Source organism: Cavenderia fasciculata (genome assembly GCF_000203815.1).
Source record: "Cavenderia fasciculata unplaced genomic scaffold Scf_Dfasci-G-p-12c09.r1-3, whole genome shotgun sequence".
In the NCBI taxonomy this organism is placed as follows: domain Eukaryota; phylum Evosea; class Eumycetozoa; order Acytosteliales; family Cavenderiaceae; genus Cavenderia; species Cavenderia fasciculata.
Window position 1 is genome coordinate 143,984 of NW_004457736.1, and position 15,479 is coordinate 159,462.

The following is a 15,479-nucleotide window of genomic DNA, read 5'->3' on the forward strand; positions in this document are numbered from 1 at the left end:
TATATCTATTTGTCTTGTTTGTTTTTCTTTTTTTGTTATTTTTGTTTGTTATTTTTAGATTTTTAATAAATTTGGAAGATTACCATAACGATCCAATTTTCTACCCCAACTTTCCAAAATCTTTGCAACTGTACCCTTGCCGAGTTGATCAAAAGGAGGTACTACGAATAGTTTTAAAATTTCAGCCAGATTGTCAAACACACCACGTTCACGATCTTGTTGATCGCCACGATGCGACTTTGATGGTTTATTCTTGGCGCGAAGATGACCCATAAACAAAAAAGCTGTTTTTGGGTCGACCATACGCAAGAGACCACTAATTAAAAGATGAAGACATGGGGTTCCATCGATGAGGATACGTTGACCCTGTTCGTTACGACGACATCTTCTACTATTTTCCATGGCATAGACCGATATGTTTTTGGGTGTGTATCCATCGTCTTGTGGCAGCGATTGGAGGATATGTGTAAAGAATTTTTTGAATTGGATCGAACGGTCGTCCAAATGCTTGCGCCATGGGCCAATCTCATCCTCTTCATCGAAACCGTCGTAGCAACTGTCGGGAAGGGGACTGTTGGCATAGGTGAGGACAACGGCAGCGTTACGCCACAACTGTGGACCGAGTTTCTCTGTGAATTGGTTGATGACGAGCTGATGGGCACCATCGAAACGTGTCTCTGTAAACTTCTCGACAAACAACACACAGTGGATGGTCTTGCCCGAGAGATAACGCTGGATCTTTAACATGTTGGCCGAATCGACTTCGTCACCTTGCGAGTCCAAGAAACCCGGTGTATCTATAATGTTGAGTTTGAATCCGTTGACGTTACGCGAATAGGTGAATGGTTCTTGTGTGCAACTCTCGCTGCTATGCACTGGAATATCAATACCAAAGACAGTGTTTAGAGTGCTGGATTTACCTACACCTGTACGACCCAGCAACAATACGTTGCATTCATTTTGAACGCCTTTAAGTACCGCCAACATCTCTTGCAACTCTTCTGTGGTCTCTTTTTCAATACCACCCTCTCCTTCTATTGGTTCCTCCAATATCGAAAGGAATGGGTCATAGTCATCGCCAATCTCACTGACTTCGTCGTTTGTATTGTTGGATGTATCTGTTGCAGTGTGTGTATTTGATAGCGAGTTGGTAATCTCTGACATGGATGTCAAAGATAGGCTACCTGCGTCGTGTGATGAAACTCTTCCAGAGTTTGGTGTTTGTGGACTCATCTTTATCTCTTCCATTTGATGTTTATGTTTTGATGACGAAGATGATGATGATTTTTTAGATGTTGATGAAGACGATGACGATGATGAAGATGATTTCTCTTTTTCTTTAGTCAATGTCTTTTCCTTTTCTTTTGATGCTCCATTTCCAGTTGATGAAACTGGTTTTTTCTTTTTAAAAAGTAACAATAATAATTAATAATTAATTTGGATTCAATCATGGATGGTTGTTGATTTATCTTACATTTTTGTATGGATTAATATTAAACATTTTTTTGTTTTCTTTCTGTTGTTGTTTGTTTAATTAACTTGTTTTTAATTTATAAATTAATTAATACACTATATATGTAGCCTTTTTTTATATCTATTGTTTTTAAAAAAGAGGAAGGAAGAAAATGGTTAATTATAATTGAATGAAATTGTGGATATGACAAAGGGGCACAATGATGAAAATATTAAATAAATAAATAAATAAATTAATGGAGGAGACAAATCATACCATCACACCAAAAGTGATATATGATATATAACGAATAAATTAAAATAAATAATATAATATAATAATAAAGGTACTATTTTTTAGTTTGATTCTCCTCGAGGACACTGGTAAGAAGAAAGGTATGATATGATTGTTTAAAAAAATGAATAAATAATAATACTATTATTATTATTATTATTAATTATTATTATGAACCAAAAATAATATTACTTTACAAAAAAACGGATAGACTGAATATATATTTTGATGGTGTGGAATCGAGCGATTTCAAACACATCCATCAAAGTATTATCATTATCATCATCATCATCGCCTATCTATCCATCCATCTTTCATCTATTTGCGATATTGTTTATCAACCACATATATTATATACACACACTTTTATCTATCTGTATATAATTAATCTATCTGCAGCTCGCTTGTATCAAGGAAAGGAAATTGCCACCACCCTCTCACTCTCTTGATACTAAATGCTATTTGTTTCAAGCAGCAGTTACTCTTACTGCTTGTAATAGTGATGCCCAATCTTATCACCATAAAACAAACAAGAGAGAGTTGTGGTTGTGGTGTTGTGGAGACTATTCTTTTTTCTCCTTGTCCTCCAATTGAAATTGTTGTTGGCATAATATATAATATATTGATTGAGATTGATACATTGAATTGAATAGGTAGAAGTATTTGATTGGTTGTCCCTCTTGATTTCCGATGATCGTTAGAATAAGAAGAGGAAGAAGAAGAGGAGGAGGAGGAGGAGGGTCGGACCACCACAACACATGTGAGTAAGTGAGTGTCAATTATATTATATTATATTATAGTTCCTAATGATTGTTGATTACCTTTTGTGACTGTTCTTCCTCTGTCTCTCCTTAACCCTGTTACTACTAGCTAGTATGTCAAACTATTTTTATACAACAACAACAATTGATAGATAGATAATAATATATATTTTTGTGATAAAAATAACACTACTTTGATTGCTCACGACTTTGCTTCATCTTTTTTTTTTTCTCCTTGTTCTTTTTATCACGCTGTTTATTATTGATTGATCCCAAAACCAACACAATTGTGTAAGTTTGCTCTTCCCTTTTACCCCACAACGTTTTTGGGTGTCTGTTTGGGTGGTAGAGTGGTCACACATATATATGACAAAACAACAAAATAATAATTATAGTGTGCAATGTTGTTCTGTCGTTTACCAAAGGTCGCTCTCTCCCTCTCTTTGTATAGGGTGGGAATCGCGATTGATATTGATAAATTAAATGGATTGATTGAATTGAATTGATTTTGTTTGGATAGTATATTTGTATAACACAACAACAACAACAACGACGACGATGACGACGATAAACAAACAAAAAATTATAATCATAATAATAGTATTATTTACATTGTATATAAAGGGATTGTAGAAAAAATGGAAAAAGTAGTAAAAGAAGGGGAAAAGTTATTATATTATTATTGTATTGTGATTGATTGATGGGTGTATGAATTACTACTATTATTATTATTATTATTATATTATTATTATTGTTGTGTGTCCAAACACTATTATCCTTGGTTGTTTTTTTTCCTTCTTTTGTCCAATTGGCAACTGGTTTTGCGAGATATTGGAAAAGTGTGGCCTTGATTAATTAATTAATTAATTAATTGGAAAGATTGTTGTTGTTGTGTTGTTGTTGATGATGATAGTTTGATTTGATGATGACAGTTCTATTGGATTGGATTGGGATAGTTGAATTGGATTGGGTTTGTTTAATTGATTTGATTCTCTTATCTCTTTCACTAGCTTTCTACTCTACCGACTAAAGACAACTCTAATAATTCAATAAACAAAAATAAAATGATTATCTTGAGGAGCTCTTGCTCTTGTTCTAGCTGTCATGTGATAATGAGGGGTGTGAAGGGTTGTTTGTTTGATTGATTGATTGATTCTCGATTGAATGTGATGTTGTTTGTTGGATTGTGTGGGTGTTTGTGGTTTTTACTTTAAACATCAACATCATCATCAACAAGAAGAAGAAGAGAGAATGAAAGATCAAAAAGAAGTAAATTCAATGAAAACACAATAATTCTATGCATGCTGTACACTACCTCTATGTCTGTTGTTCTGTCTGTCTGTCTGTCTGATTGTGCTATATTGCCAGGTCTTTCTTTCTATCTTTCTTTCTTTCTACTATTAATAATAATAAATTCTATCTATCTATCTCTCTTTTTACTTGTATAAACTACAAATTCTTAAACGATAAATAAAAAGAATAACAAGAACGACGAGGATAATAGTCTAGTCTAAGTCTAAACATAAACAGTTCTTCCAAACGATCGTAATCACTATTTTTAGACAAGGGGACAATGCACAAACCTTTGCATTCACGGCAAAACTTTAACAAAAAAAGTACTCACTCTTTTGCCCCTCCACCTTCTTGTTTTATCCCCTTTTTTTCATTCAGTCATAAATAATTATGCACAAGACGATAATATTATTTCAAGATGAGTAGATTGACAAGTCTGTTCTGTTCTGTTGGTTTGTGAACATGTGCTATTTTTATTGTCAGCATATGATCTTACTTTTGTTAATAATAATAATAAATAAATTTATTGACATTGATATTGTCCCCCTTTTCTCTGTTTAGTTAAACACTAACTTGTATGACTTATTGAAACAAGTGATCAAGGCTCATATTTTTGAGTAAAAAAAAAAAAAAAAAGAATGGATATAAAGAACCAGAAAATTAAATGTTTCCACAAACTTTCAAAAGAAATACATAAATATATATATATATTGCAATTAACAAACAATGGAGGATGACAACAATAAAATGATCATCATGCTTCGATTAAAAATTGAGAAAGAGAATCAAAGATGTATAATCTTTCAACAAAGGATGAATTCGATGCAAGAGAATCAAAGAAATTTCAATGCCGTATAGAAGCCCTCACAATGAGTAACACCAACAACATCTACAGGCTAGAACAACAAAAAGAACAAAAGGAAAAAAAAAACAATTAAAAAGGAGGAGAAGAGAACCTGGAAATACATGGTCAATGGTCTACAAAAGGAAAAGAGAAAACATTCGAATTGGAAGTAATATAATAATAAATAAAATAACAAACCCTTCATCATTTTTTTCATTTTGATTTTTTTTTTTGTGTTTTTTAAAAAAGTTAGATATGATCATACGAATAGAGATGAATAACTATAATAATAATACAAGGTGGTTGAACAAATAACAACTATACAAAATGGTTGATTGAAACAAGATTAAAAAGAAGGAGTAAGTGTAAAACACAATAAGACAACTTTGATGATGATTTAAAAAAACAAAAAAAAATTAAAATTTATTCATTTTAAATTCAGCACAAGCATCTGCAAAGACAATGAGATGTGGGTTTCATAATGAGTCATCAAGTTGATGATTCATTCATTCACCTCTCATCTCTCTTTCTTTCTTTCTTTCTTTCTTTATCCAACTCCTCCCTCCTGGTATTCAAGAGATTTTTATATTAAAGGTGTGAAGATCACCGACCGTTGTTATTGGTGGCTTGCAGTTCTCACCCCCATCTAATGTTGATTGGCATCATTGGTCGTGAGACAAGTGCATGGTCTCCAACGATCGCAAGACGAGAAATTGCCTCTTCCTCATATTAACAACACAAAGTAATCGATCATCTCATTTTAACCCCGTAATGAATGCATTGGTCGTTTGAAAAAGGTCGTCACAACAGAGAGGCCTCAACATGATCGGTCGTCGTGTGTGTGATTGATTGATTGATTAGGAGAATATGCATGCGTTCAGAGAGGGATGGTTGTATGATCTTTCTAGCAAGAGCACTTGTTTCTTTTCACAACTCCTTTTTGCCCTCACGAGCACGTCGTAGGGGGTCTCGACAGCGACCAACAGAACAAACTAGCATCACCACCTTCTTACTTTGGAATAAGGCTGCAAATATCATATGCGACCATTCGAGAGAGAGAGAGAGAGAGAGAGATTATCTGTACCTTATAGTTTGTCCACTGCCTTTGATGACTCATTGACAAGGCAATTCAAGCTAAGCTATTATTCTAAATTAAATTGTAATATTTCATTTGGGTATATATAAGCACTGCTCTCTTGCTCAAGTTCATCATCATCATTAGTGTATTCTTTAAACAAAAAGAGTTCAATCTATCTATCTATCTATACTTTATATACTTTATACTTAATAGTCATGGCAATTTCAACAATCCTCGGATTCCCAAGAATGGGAGAGAATAGAGATTTAAAAAAGATAGTAGAAGCATTCTGGCAAGGAAAGGTGAATGCACAAGAGTTGGTAGCAGGTGCTGCCAAGTTGAGAGAGGTTCATTGGGCTCTCCAAAAGAACGTTGGTATCGACTTGATCCCAAGCAACGACTTTTCCTTCTATGACCATGTCCTCGACCACGTCCACATGTTTGGTGCTATCCCAACCCGTTACGAACCAGTTGTTGCCTCTGAAGGTGGTGTTGCCTCGCTTGCCACCTACTTTGCTATGGGCCGTGGACTCCAAAACCAACAGGTCGATGTCTGCAGTATGGAGATGCGTAAGTGGTTCGACACCAACTACCATTACATGGTACCAGAGCTCCAAGCCAACCAGACATTCAAGCTTACCAACTCTGTCAGCTCTACCCAACACCCAAAGATCGTCGAAGAGTATCTCCAAGCCAAGGAAGCCCTCGGTATCAACAGCAAGCCAGTCCTCATTGGTCCAATCTCTTTCTTGATGCTCAGTAAGAGTGCCGACAACAAGCAATATGCCAGTCTTTTGGATCCACTCGTTCACATTGACTCGTTGCTCGCCGTCTACACTCAAATCGTCACTCTCCTCCAATCACACGGTGCCACCGACTTGCAAGTCGACGAACCATTCCTCTGCTTTGACTTTGAAGACAGCCAAATCAACACTCTCAAGCCAATCTACCACAAGGTCCTCACTGCCCTCCACACTGCCGCTCCATCCCTCCGTATTCACCTCACCACCTACTTTGGTGAAATTGGTTCCAACATTGTCCTCATCAAGGATCTCGACTTTATTCACTCTGTTCATATTGATCTCACTAGATCTTTATCAAATGATCATTTAGATACTTTATTACTTTCATTTAATAAGAATTGGAATATTTCTTTAGGTATGTCAAAAAAAAAAAACAAACAAATATTAATATTAAAACAAATAATTTTAACTCTTTTTTTTCTTTTTTATTTATTATTTTTTTTTTATAGGATTAATTGATGGTAGAAATATTTGGATTACAAATTATCAAAAGAAATTACAAGAAATTAATCGTATTATTAATCTTTTAAAGATTGATAAATCCAAGATTATTGTTGCCAGTTCATGTTCACTTTTACATAGTCCACACAGTGCTGAAAAGGAGAAGCTCAAGCCAGTTGAATTGTTGGAATGGTTATCATTTGCCAAGGAGAAGCTTGCCGAAGTTGTATTCCTCACCAAGGCTGTCAATGCCGGTTACGATGTCTCTGGAAACGATGGATCTGTAGTCTTGTTGGACTCTGGTTTGCAAGAGGCCTATGCCACCAACTTGGCCAAGTGTGCCCGTCGTTCCACCTCTGCCATCATCCACAATGTCGATGTCAAGGACAGAGCCAACAAGGTCACTCAAGACATGTTTTCGAGAAACAGTGTCTTTGAAAAGAGAAGAGTTGCCCAAAGACAAAGATTAGGTGCCGTCTTGCCAGCTCTCTATCCAACCACTACTATTGGATCGTTCCCACAAACTGCCAAGGTTCGTCAAGTTCGTAGCCAATACCGTAGCGGCGCCATCTCTCAACAAGAGTATGACCAATTTATCCGCGAGGAGATTGCCAGAACCATCCAAATCCAAGAAGAGTGTGGTCTCGATGTATTGGTGCACGGCGAGTCTGAGCGTACCGACATGGTTGAGTTCTTTGGTGAGTATCTCCAAGGTTTCTCATTCACCTCGAATGGATGGGTGCAAAGTTATGGAAGTCGTTGTGTCAAGCCACCCATCATCTATGGTGATGTCCAACGTCGTTCGCCAATGACCGTTGAGCTTGCCACCTACTCTCAGTCACTCACTACCAAACCTGTCAAGGGTATGCTTACCGGTCCAGTCACCTGTCTCCAATGGTCTTTTGTCCGTGACGATATCCCACGTTCCGAGACTTGTCTCCAATTGGCTCTCTCCATCAGAGACGAGGTCGCCGATCTTGCCACCATCTCCAAGCTTGCCATCGTCCAAATCGACGAGCCAGCCATCCGTGAAGGTTTGCCACTCCGTCGTAACCAATGGGACAACCATCTCAAGTGGTCTGTCAACTGCTTCAAGTTGGCTACCTCTGGTGTCGAAGACAATGTCCAAATCCACACTCACATGTGCTACAGTGATTTCAACGATATCTTCAAGTCTTTGCAAGATATGGATGCCGATGTCTTGACCATTGAAAACTCAAAGAGCGATGCCAAGTTGTTGTCTGCCTTTGCTTCAAATGGATACACCAATGAAATCGGTCCAGGTGTCTATGACATCCATTCACCACGTGTCCCAACCGTCGAAGAAATGCTCCACAGAGTTCAACAAATCAACAAGTTTGTTTCAAGTGAATTGCTTTGGGTCAACCCTGATTGTGGTCTCAAGACTAGAAATCATGCTGAAACTATTGCTGCCCTCAAAAATATGGTTCAAATTGCTACCGTCCTCAGATCATCATCTACTACTGCTACTACAACTAGTGCCTAAGCATTTAAAGATCTTTTGGTAGAAAATAAAATATTTATTCTTAATACATTATAATATACATGTTACATTTTTTTTTGTTGGTATTAATTAGACGGTTAGAAACTTGGAAATGATTGCTTCTTTTACTTGATTGGTGTATACTTTTCTGATAAACATTAAATGTTTTGGTATAGTATCCAAGTCTTCAAGATCTACACTGTATCTGCTATGTTGACTTGTTGTTACCTTGTCCCACATGGTATCTCTGTGATAGTTTGATTCAAAATCGTCTTGTGAATAGGTTCTCCAAGCAGCTTGATAAAATGATTCATCTGGAATATAAGAGAACTTTAGTGACATGAGTGTTTCAAGAGATTTGATGTCTGAAATGAGATGATGAGCAAATCCAGATGTTAACATGTGCCATTGTGTTCCAATGCTCACCGGTGAAAAATATTTTAAATTTCCTGGTTTTCCACAGTCATAGGAATTATATGTACCATCACCAACTTTACTCCAATAATCTCCTTTTACAAATTCCATATAATATCCCTAATATTTAAAAAAAAAAAAGAATCAAGAAAATTAAAATAAATTCTAAACTATTTAAAGAAAATGAGTTACATACATTAAATCTTTCATTATCAAGATATCTCCCTTTGCACATATATGTTGTATTAAAATGATCACAAAAGAATTCTTCAATCTTTGAAAGTGGTTTGAGTGGCATATCATTGGTTGATAAATTGATAACATGTGACCACATTTGATTGATTTCATTTCCATTTACTGATTGTCTCTCTGAAACCATATCAAACAACTTTGCATAGCCAGCCAATTCCATATAAACCATTGAGGGAGCACCCCAAATTCCCAATAATCTGTTTTCCACAAATTGGATATTCTTTAATGTATGATTACCCATTATTTCATCAAACAATGAGTTTCGATCATTTTCTCTTGATCCTTCATTTTTACATCGTCTAAAAAGAAAAGAAATTAAAAAAGTTAATACCAAAGATATTCATAATGATATAAACCTAACTTACAATGAATGACATAATAATGCTTGGGACTATACAATATTCTGAATAAAGTCTTGATTGCATCCAAATCATATTTATGGATCATTAGAATGAATGCAAGTGACTGCTAGTAGATTGATTACACATATTGTTGATGGGTTGAATTAATTGTTGATCTTTATATTTTAAAGAATATTGATTATTATTATTTTTAGAGATGATAGTGTTGAGCAATAAAATATCATGTTCATCCCAGGGTCCATAAGTTTCTACTATTTTTTTAATTCTTGTTGATTGAGCATTTGTAGACTTGTCATCCAATTTGAATGTTCTAGTTCTTTAATATTTTGAATTTCCCTTTGTTTTGACCAACAACATAGTGGTCCAACATCAACCTGTAAAGGTCTCCAAACATCTAGTGCCGACGTGCATTTGAAAGTTGTATTTTTCACATTGATCTCCTTGATATCCAACAGGACATATACAAGAATTGTCCATTCCAATACCTCCATTATTGCATTTATAAAATGATGATGCATTTATTTTAATAATAAATATCATCAAAACTATAAAACTTATTATCCTCATTTTTTTTACTATTTTTTTAACTACTAATATTACTATTGATACTAAAATAATATCAATTAAAATCTCTTTTGAACATGATAATAGAGGACCAAAATATAATGAACTTAAATCACCCACCACTAATTTTCTCATTGTATTCCAGATTTTTAAGAGCCAATATCTCATTATGAACTTTTTACAAATTTTTGTTGGGGGAATGAAAAATACACAATGTGGTTGGAAATTTTTACTTTCTTTTCATCCAACTATCCAAGCAATATCATCCACTACTGAATCAGGAAATTATTATTCAAGTGGTAAAGAGAAAATGTGGGACATGAACAACACTTCAATATCCGTTCGCGAAATCTTGTATTAACCAATATTGTTTAAACTATTTTAAAAAAATCTGAATGGAAAAAAGTTATTTTGGGGTATTATTATTATTAATTTATTATTATTACAAATTATTTATTGTTATGAAATTATTATTATTATGAGTCATGACAATTGAATTGTTACTTGAATTATTCATTAACGCCTATTAATTTTAAGTGGTGTATCTTTCCGGTGTAATCCGATAAAATGACGGTTGGAACATTTTGTATATCCTTAAAGAAAAGAATATTTGAAGTGGCAATGGAGAATAATGGGAATACAGACACGATGGTCATGGTCTCTACATTCCACAGGATGGCAGTCTTGTCAAGCGAGGCTGTAAACAAGTACTTGGACGATGGGGAAAATGCCATTGAACGGATACCAAAAGCGTGTACATTGGTAGTAACACGATGTACATAGAATGATCTCTTTACATCGAAAATATGGATTGAACCATCTACTGTACCAACAGCCATGTATCTTGTATCTATCTCTGATGAGGAGGAGGAAGAGGAGGAGCTATCGCCACTCCACTTGATCGAGGTAATGGCACTCATTGGCTCCAAAGTCAAATAGGCACATTGATGATAGGTCTTGTCGGCAAGACCACCAGACTTTAGGATAGTGATGGTACCCTTGCCGTCGGAAGCTGCCAAATAGGTTGAACAGGGAGAAAAGGCAAGTTCGTTGACAACAAATCCATGTCTGTTGCGATAGACCTCTTCAAATGTAGCGACATCGTATACATAGACAACACCCTCTGGATCAGCCACTGCAAACAAAGAGTCATTGTCTGTGATGGTAAAAGCAGTGCACTTGACCGTGTCTGGCAATCTTTTGATCATTGTCTTTTTGTCCATACAGTATTGGAGTACAGTGCCAACGTTGCTCACAATGGCAAAGGCCAAGCTGAGAGAACCAAAGATTTGAGGGTCAAGCAACTTGAACTTTTTCCAATTTATGTTTTCGTAGGTATTGCCTGGCACCAAGAGATCGTTTCTTTGGAAATCTGTCCACGAACGGATGGTGTGGTCGTCCGACAAGGAGTAGAGAATATCGTTTTCGTGATCGTACTGGAGTGTGCTGACACCCTTTCTGTGGCCTTGATGGGCTTGGGTGACAGAGTAGCCGAGCTTTGGATCCCAGATCTTGATAAACTTGTCAGTGGCGGCGGTGATGATACGACGCTTGGAAGAGTTGGGATGGAAAGCGGCGGAAATGATACGACCAGAATGACCCGTCATGACAGATGCTTGACTCCAATCGGCGCAGTCAAACACACGGACCGTCTTATCATCTGAACAAGAGACGATAAACTTGCCATCGGCCGACCATCTGCTTGAAATGACAGCTTCCTTGTGACCCTCTAATTTGGCGATTTCCTTGGACCAGTTGTTACGACGAGCGAGGATATGAGTGAACGAGTCGACGCATGAAGCAGACAAGAGCATTTCGTCGGGCGAAAACATCAAGTAGAGAATGGTCGTGTCAGAGACCTTGGTGCTTTGCAATTGCTTGCCCGTGACAGCGTCCCAAATAATGACGATACCACTCCAGCAACCAGTGGCGATGAGTCTAGAGTCGGGACTGTATGCAACGGCAGACAACTTGTTGGTGTGTCCCGTCAATGTAAATGCAATTTGTTTCGAAGCGATATCCCAAACGATGCATGTCATATCCCACGATGCACTGGCAATACGACGACCATCACCACTGACAGCTACACCCCACACCGCTTGACTGTGACCGTTAAACTCGTGCAACACCTTGCCATACTCGTCCCACAAGACAACACGCTTGTCACGAGACACGGTCACCAAGTTGTTGTTTCCACGCCACTGCAAATTAGTGATCTTGTCAGTATGCAGTTTTGGAAAGACACGTACCAATGCACCAGTCTCTCCCGACCAAATACGAATCGAACGATCGTCTGAACAACTGGCAATCATGTTACCATCCTCACGATACAATGCGCAACGGACAAAATCCTCGTGACCGGCCAACGAAGCAATGACAAAGTCTGAAAGCTGTGGTTTGTTGAGCCACTTGAAATGGGGTGCCTTTGTTTGCCAGAGATGACGATCTGCAACACTATGACACACTGAATCATCTGGAAGATTGTATGCCTGTTGAGCAACAACCAATGGGTATCTTTCGATATTGTGTGCTTGGTATTGAACGAAATTGTAAATATCTTGGACGAGGTTGGACGAGGAAAAGTTGAGACCGGTCCAACGCTCACCACTCAGGGTTGGTGATTGTGTCTCGGTGATGGCAAGCAACATATTTTCCAACAAGTCACGACCCAACTTTAACTTGAACTTGGTCTCTACGAATATGAGATCTTGGAAGAGATTAGCCAACCAATCGAATCTCTTTGCACACGTCAAATGGTATGGTAGCTCTACAAATGGTTTTAACAATGTACCATTCCACTTTTTACTACTACCGTCGACGGTACCATGACATTGGTTTTGGTAATAGTCGGCAAGTTGAGTGTGTGCAACAATGACACTCTTTTCAGTTGGCAAGTACTTTTGGATGATGACCTTGGCAACTTGTGCGTGGAAGAATGTGATGGATTTTGATGTATTGAAACCATTACGTAAAAGTGGGGAGATGGCAATTAAAAGTGGTGCCCATTGTACAAATGATAGTGGAGTACCCTTTTCACGAAGTAGATCCAAAAGTTCCGACTCTAACAAACCATATCTACTCAGAGCAATAAAGCAAAGTGTCTTTTTAATCAAATCTCTACCAAAATCATCTTCCAAACGCAAAAGAATAGATACAATCAATTGGTCAATGGTATCTGGAATCTTTTGAATGATTGAATTTAACTTGTCATAATTGCCAATGACACGAAGTTCTTCACACACCAATTGAATGTAGAGTGGGAACTTGGCATGAGTCTTGGCGACAAGACGATCCAATTGCTTTGGTTCAAGACGCTTGCTATAACGATCCAACGTATGAGTGGTAATGATGGAACGATCGGTCATTTCAAGAGGTGACAAGTAAAAGGTATGTGGAATCTTTGTACGAAGATGGAGGTAATCCCAACACGTCTTGTTTTGATCACAACTTGTCAATACAAAACAATTCGACGGTAAATCAGTTGTATCTGGTAACCATTCCATTTGATGTGACTGATTTTGTGTTGATAATTCATCCAAATCATCAATTACAATTACAATATTCTTTACCAATTTACTTGCTTTTTGTAATATCTTTGGGAATTCTGTTCTTAACATTTCTAAAAAATAATAAATAAAAAAATAAAGAAAAAGAATTAATATTGTATATTTGTTTTTGTTTTATATTAATATTTACCAAGATTAGTAGGAATTTCATGATTAATTTTTAATTGTTTACAAATCTTTGTTGAAAATCTTTCCAAGATATTTGGAACATTTGTAGATTCACCGGAACAACCAACATAGTGGGAGAGTACAAGATAGGTCTTTGGAGTGTTTAAAGCTTCCAATTTAGTGACTAAATTGGACAATGAAGAAGACTTTCCACATCCAGGTTCACCATAGACAATGGCAATCTTGTCGAGTGATACAGACTTGTTGTTATGGATATGATCCAATAACTTTTTTTGGAAAGCTTCTCTACCCCAATAATATTGTGCCTTGTTTGTTTGGTAGAGTGAATGATGCTTTTCTTCTTGTTGAGCAGCATTTAACAGTTCAATTGGATTTGGGAATTCCAATTCGATGATATCCATCATTTGGTTGATAACAAAATCACCAAATGCTTGAAGGTTACCGACACAGTGTTGTTGCGTTTGTTTATCAACTCCAATATATTTACATGGATATCCATCCAATACTGTACAGTGTGCATCCGATTTGATGTGTTCCTTGAATGCTACCAGTTTGGTCTTGCTCTCTTCGACCTTTTCACCAAAATGGTCTTGGATTTGTGGAGTGGTGGCAAGTGACGACGAATCTCTAAACAGCGCAACTGAATGCTTGGTCTTGTGACAAGAGAGACCGTATCTCGTCTCGATCGATGTGATACTCTCACCCAATGGCAACGACGAGAGGTATTGGGTGACAGGGTCGGCACTGTCATTGGACGATAACTTGTACTCGTTTGGAATCCAACCAAATCTTTCACCAACCACACTAATCATAATCGGGCACTTGTCCATTTGCTTCAAGCACAGTTCGATTTGACCCTTGACAGTTGTCTCTTCCTTGGTTAGACCCCAACGCAAATCAACTGGTACAATGGTCAAGTTCTTTGCCTTGCATCTCAAGTTGATAGCTGGAAACACAACCTTGATCAAATGGTCACGTTCTCCAATCATATCCTTGAATGTCGATGAAATGAATACATGTAATGTATTATTTTCAATTCTATCAATTAAATTTAATTTGTTTCTTGGTTTGTTTATAATCTTTAATGGAACAGTCAATGATGATGTTGTTGCAACTGAAGATGAATCATCAAATGCAGCTACTGAAATAGAAGATGCTGATAATACCTTTCCATTTACAATTTGAATCTTTTTAAATGGTGATACTAATGATCTTGTTGATGTTGCAGATGAAGTAGATGATGATGAATTGGATGAAGAAGATGATGACTTGTATGAAGACTTTGCAGCAGCAGTAGCAGCCTTTAATGCATCCTTTTCCTTTTGAGCTTGTTCTTGTAACTTTTTCTCCTTATAGGCAGCTCTTTCTTGGTCAATGACATTCTTTTTGTTCTCACTGACAAGAAACAAGAGATCATCCTTTGACTGGAATGGTGTATGTGCAATAGAGTATTTCTTGAGCCACTTTTGAATCTCAAACTTTGTGTTTGAGTCATTTGGCATATCAACCTTTACCATTTCTTTCTATATATATATATATGTGTGTATATATAAATAAAAATATAAATTTATTGTAAAGGTTCTATAAAGTAATGTGGTGAGTAATAGTAGTAGTCCTTTTAAAAAATGTAGACTTTGCTCTCTTTTCCTCCTCTTTAAATGTTATAAATGTGATATAATATGTACAAAGTTATGTATTGTGATCAAAACAAACTCTCTCTC

At 36.6% G+C, this 15,479-nt stretch overlaps 6 protein-coding genes across 6 annotated transcripts, besides 2 other annotated features; 2 read left to right on the top strand and 4 right to left on the bottom strand.

Moving 5' to 3' along the window:
• Positions 1 to 54: 54 nt before the first annotated feature.
• Positions 55 to 1,501, bottom strand: gtpA (GTP-binding protein; the record flags this gene model as incomplete). The annotated part of the gene is made up of 2 exons (XM_004361604.1): positions 55 to 1,401; positions 1,475 to 1,501. The coding sequence occupies 2 exons, from the start codon at positions 1,499 to 1,501 to the stop codon at positions 55 to 57; spliced, it is 1,374 nt and encodes a 457-aa protein (XP_004361661.1).
• A 3,091-nt stretch (positions 1,502 to 4,592) lies between these two features.
• DFA_05947 (uncharacterized protein) lies at positions 4,593 to 5,295 on the top strand (the record flags this gene model as incomplete). Its single annotated transcript, XM_004361605.1, has 3 exons — positions 4,593 to 4,674; positions 5,088 to 5,114; positions 5,240 to 5,295. 3 exons carry the CDS (start codon positions 4,593 to 4,595, stop codon positions 5,293 to 5,295), a joined length of 165 nt encoding a protein of 54 aa, XP_004361662.1.
• Positions 5,296 to 5,516: 221 nt separating this feature from the next.
• Positions 5,517 to 8,474, top strand: DFA_05948 (5-methyltetrahydropteroyltriglutamate-homocysteine-S-methyltransferase; the record flags this gene model as incomplete). Its single annotated transcript, XM_004361606.1, has 3 exons — positions 5,517 to 5,538; positions 5,937 to 6,881; positions 6,976 to 8,474. 3 exons carry the CDS (start codon positions 5,517 to 5,519, stop codon positions 8,472 to 8,474), a joined length of 2,466 nt encoding a protein of 821 aa, XP_004361663.1.
• An 87-nt stretch (positions 8,475 to 8,561) lies between these two features.
• On the bottom strand, positions 8,562 to 9,378 carry gnt9 (GlcNAc transferase; the record flags this gene model as incomplete). The annotated part of the gene is made up of 2 exons (XM_004361607.1): positions 8,562 to 9,005; positions 9,082 to 9,378. 2 exons carry the CDS (start codon positions 9,376 to 9,378, stop codon positions 8,562 to 8,564), a joined length of 741 nt encoding a protein of 246 aa, XP_004361664.1.
• Positions 9,379 to 9,427: 49 nt separating this feature from the next.
• Positions 9,428 to 9,436: a sequence feature (Short protein (DFA_05950, EGG23814.1) was converted to a misc_feature.).
• Positions 9,437 to 9,502: 66 nt separating this feature from the next.
• Positions 9,503 to 9,571: a sequence feature (Short protein (DFA_05950, EGG23814.1) was converted to a misc_feature.).
• A 179-nt stretch (positions 9,572 to 9,750) lies between these two features.
• DFA_05951 (uncharacterized protein) lies at positions 9,751 to 10,017 on the bottom strand (the record flags this gene model as incomplete). The annotated part of the gene is made up of 1 exon (XM_004361609.1): positions 9,751 to 10,017. One exon carries the CDS (start codon positions 10,015 to 10,017, stop codon positions 9,751 to 9,753), a length of 267 nt encoding a protein of 88 aa, XP_004361666.1.
• Positions 10,018 to 10,572: 555 nt separating this feature from the next.
• On the bottom strand, positions 10,573 to 15,275 carry DFA_05952 (uncharacterized protein; the record flags this gene model as incomplete). The annotated part of the gene is made up of 2 exons (XM_004361610.1): positions 10,573 to 13,682; positions 13,760 to 15,275. The coding sequence occupies 2 exons, from the start codon at positions 15,273 to 15,275 to the stop codon at positions 10,573 to 10,575; spliced, it is 4,626 nt and encodes a 1,541-aa protein (XP_004361667.1).
• Between the last annotated feature and the right edge of the window lie 204 nt (positions 15,276 to 15,479).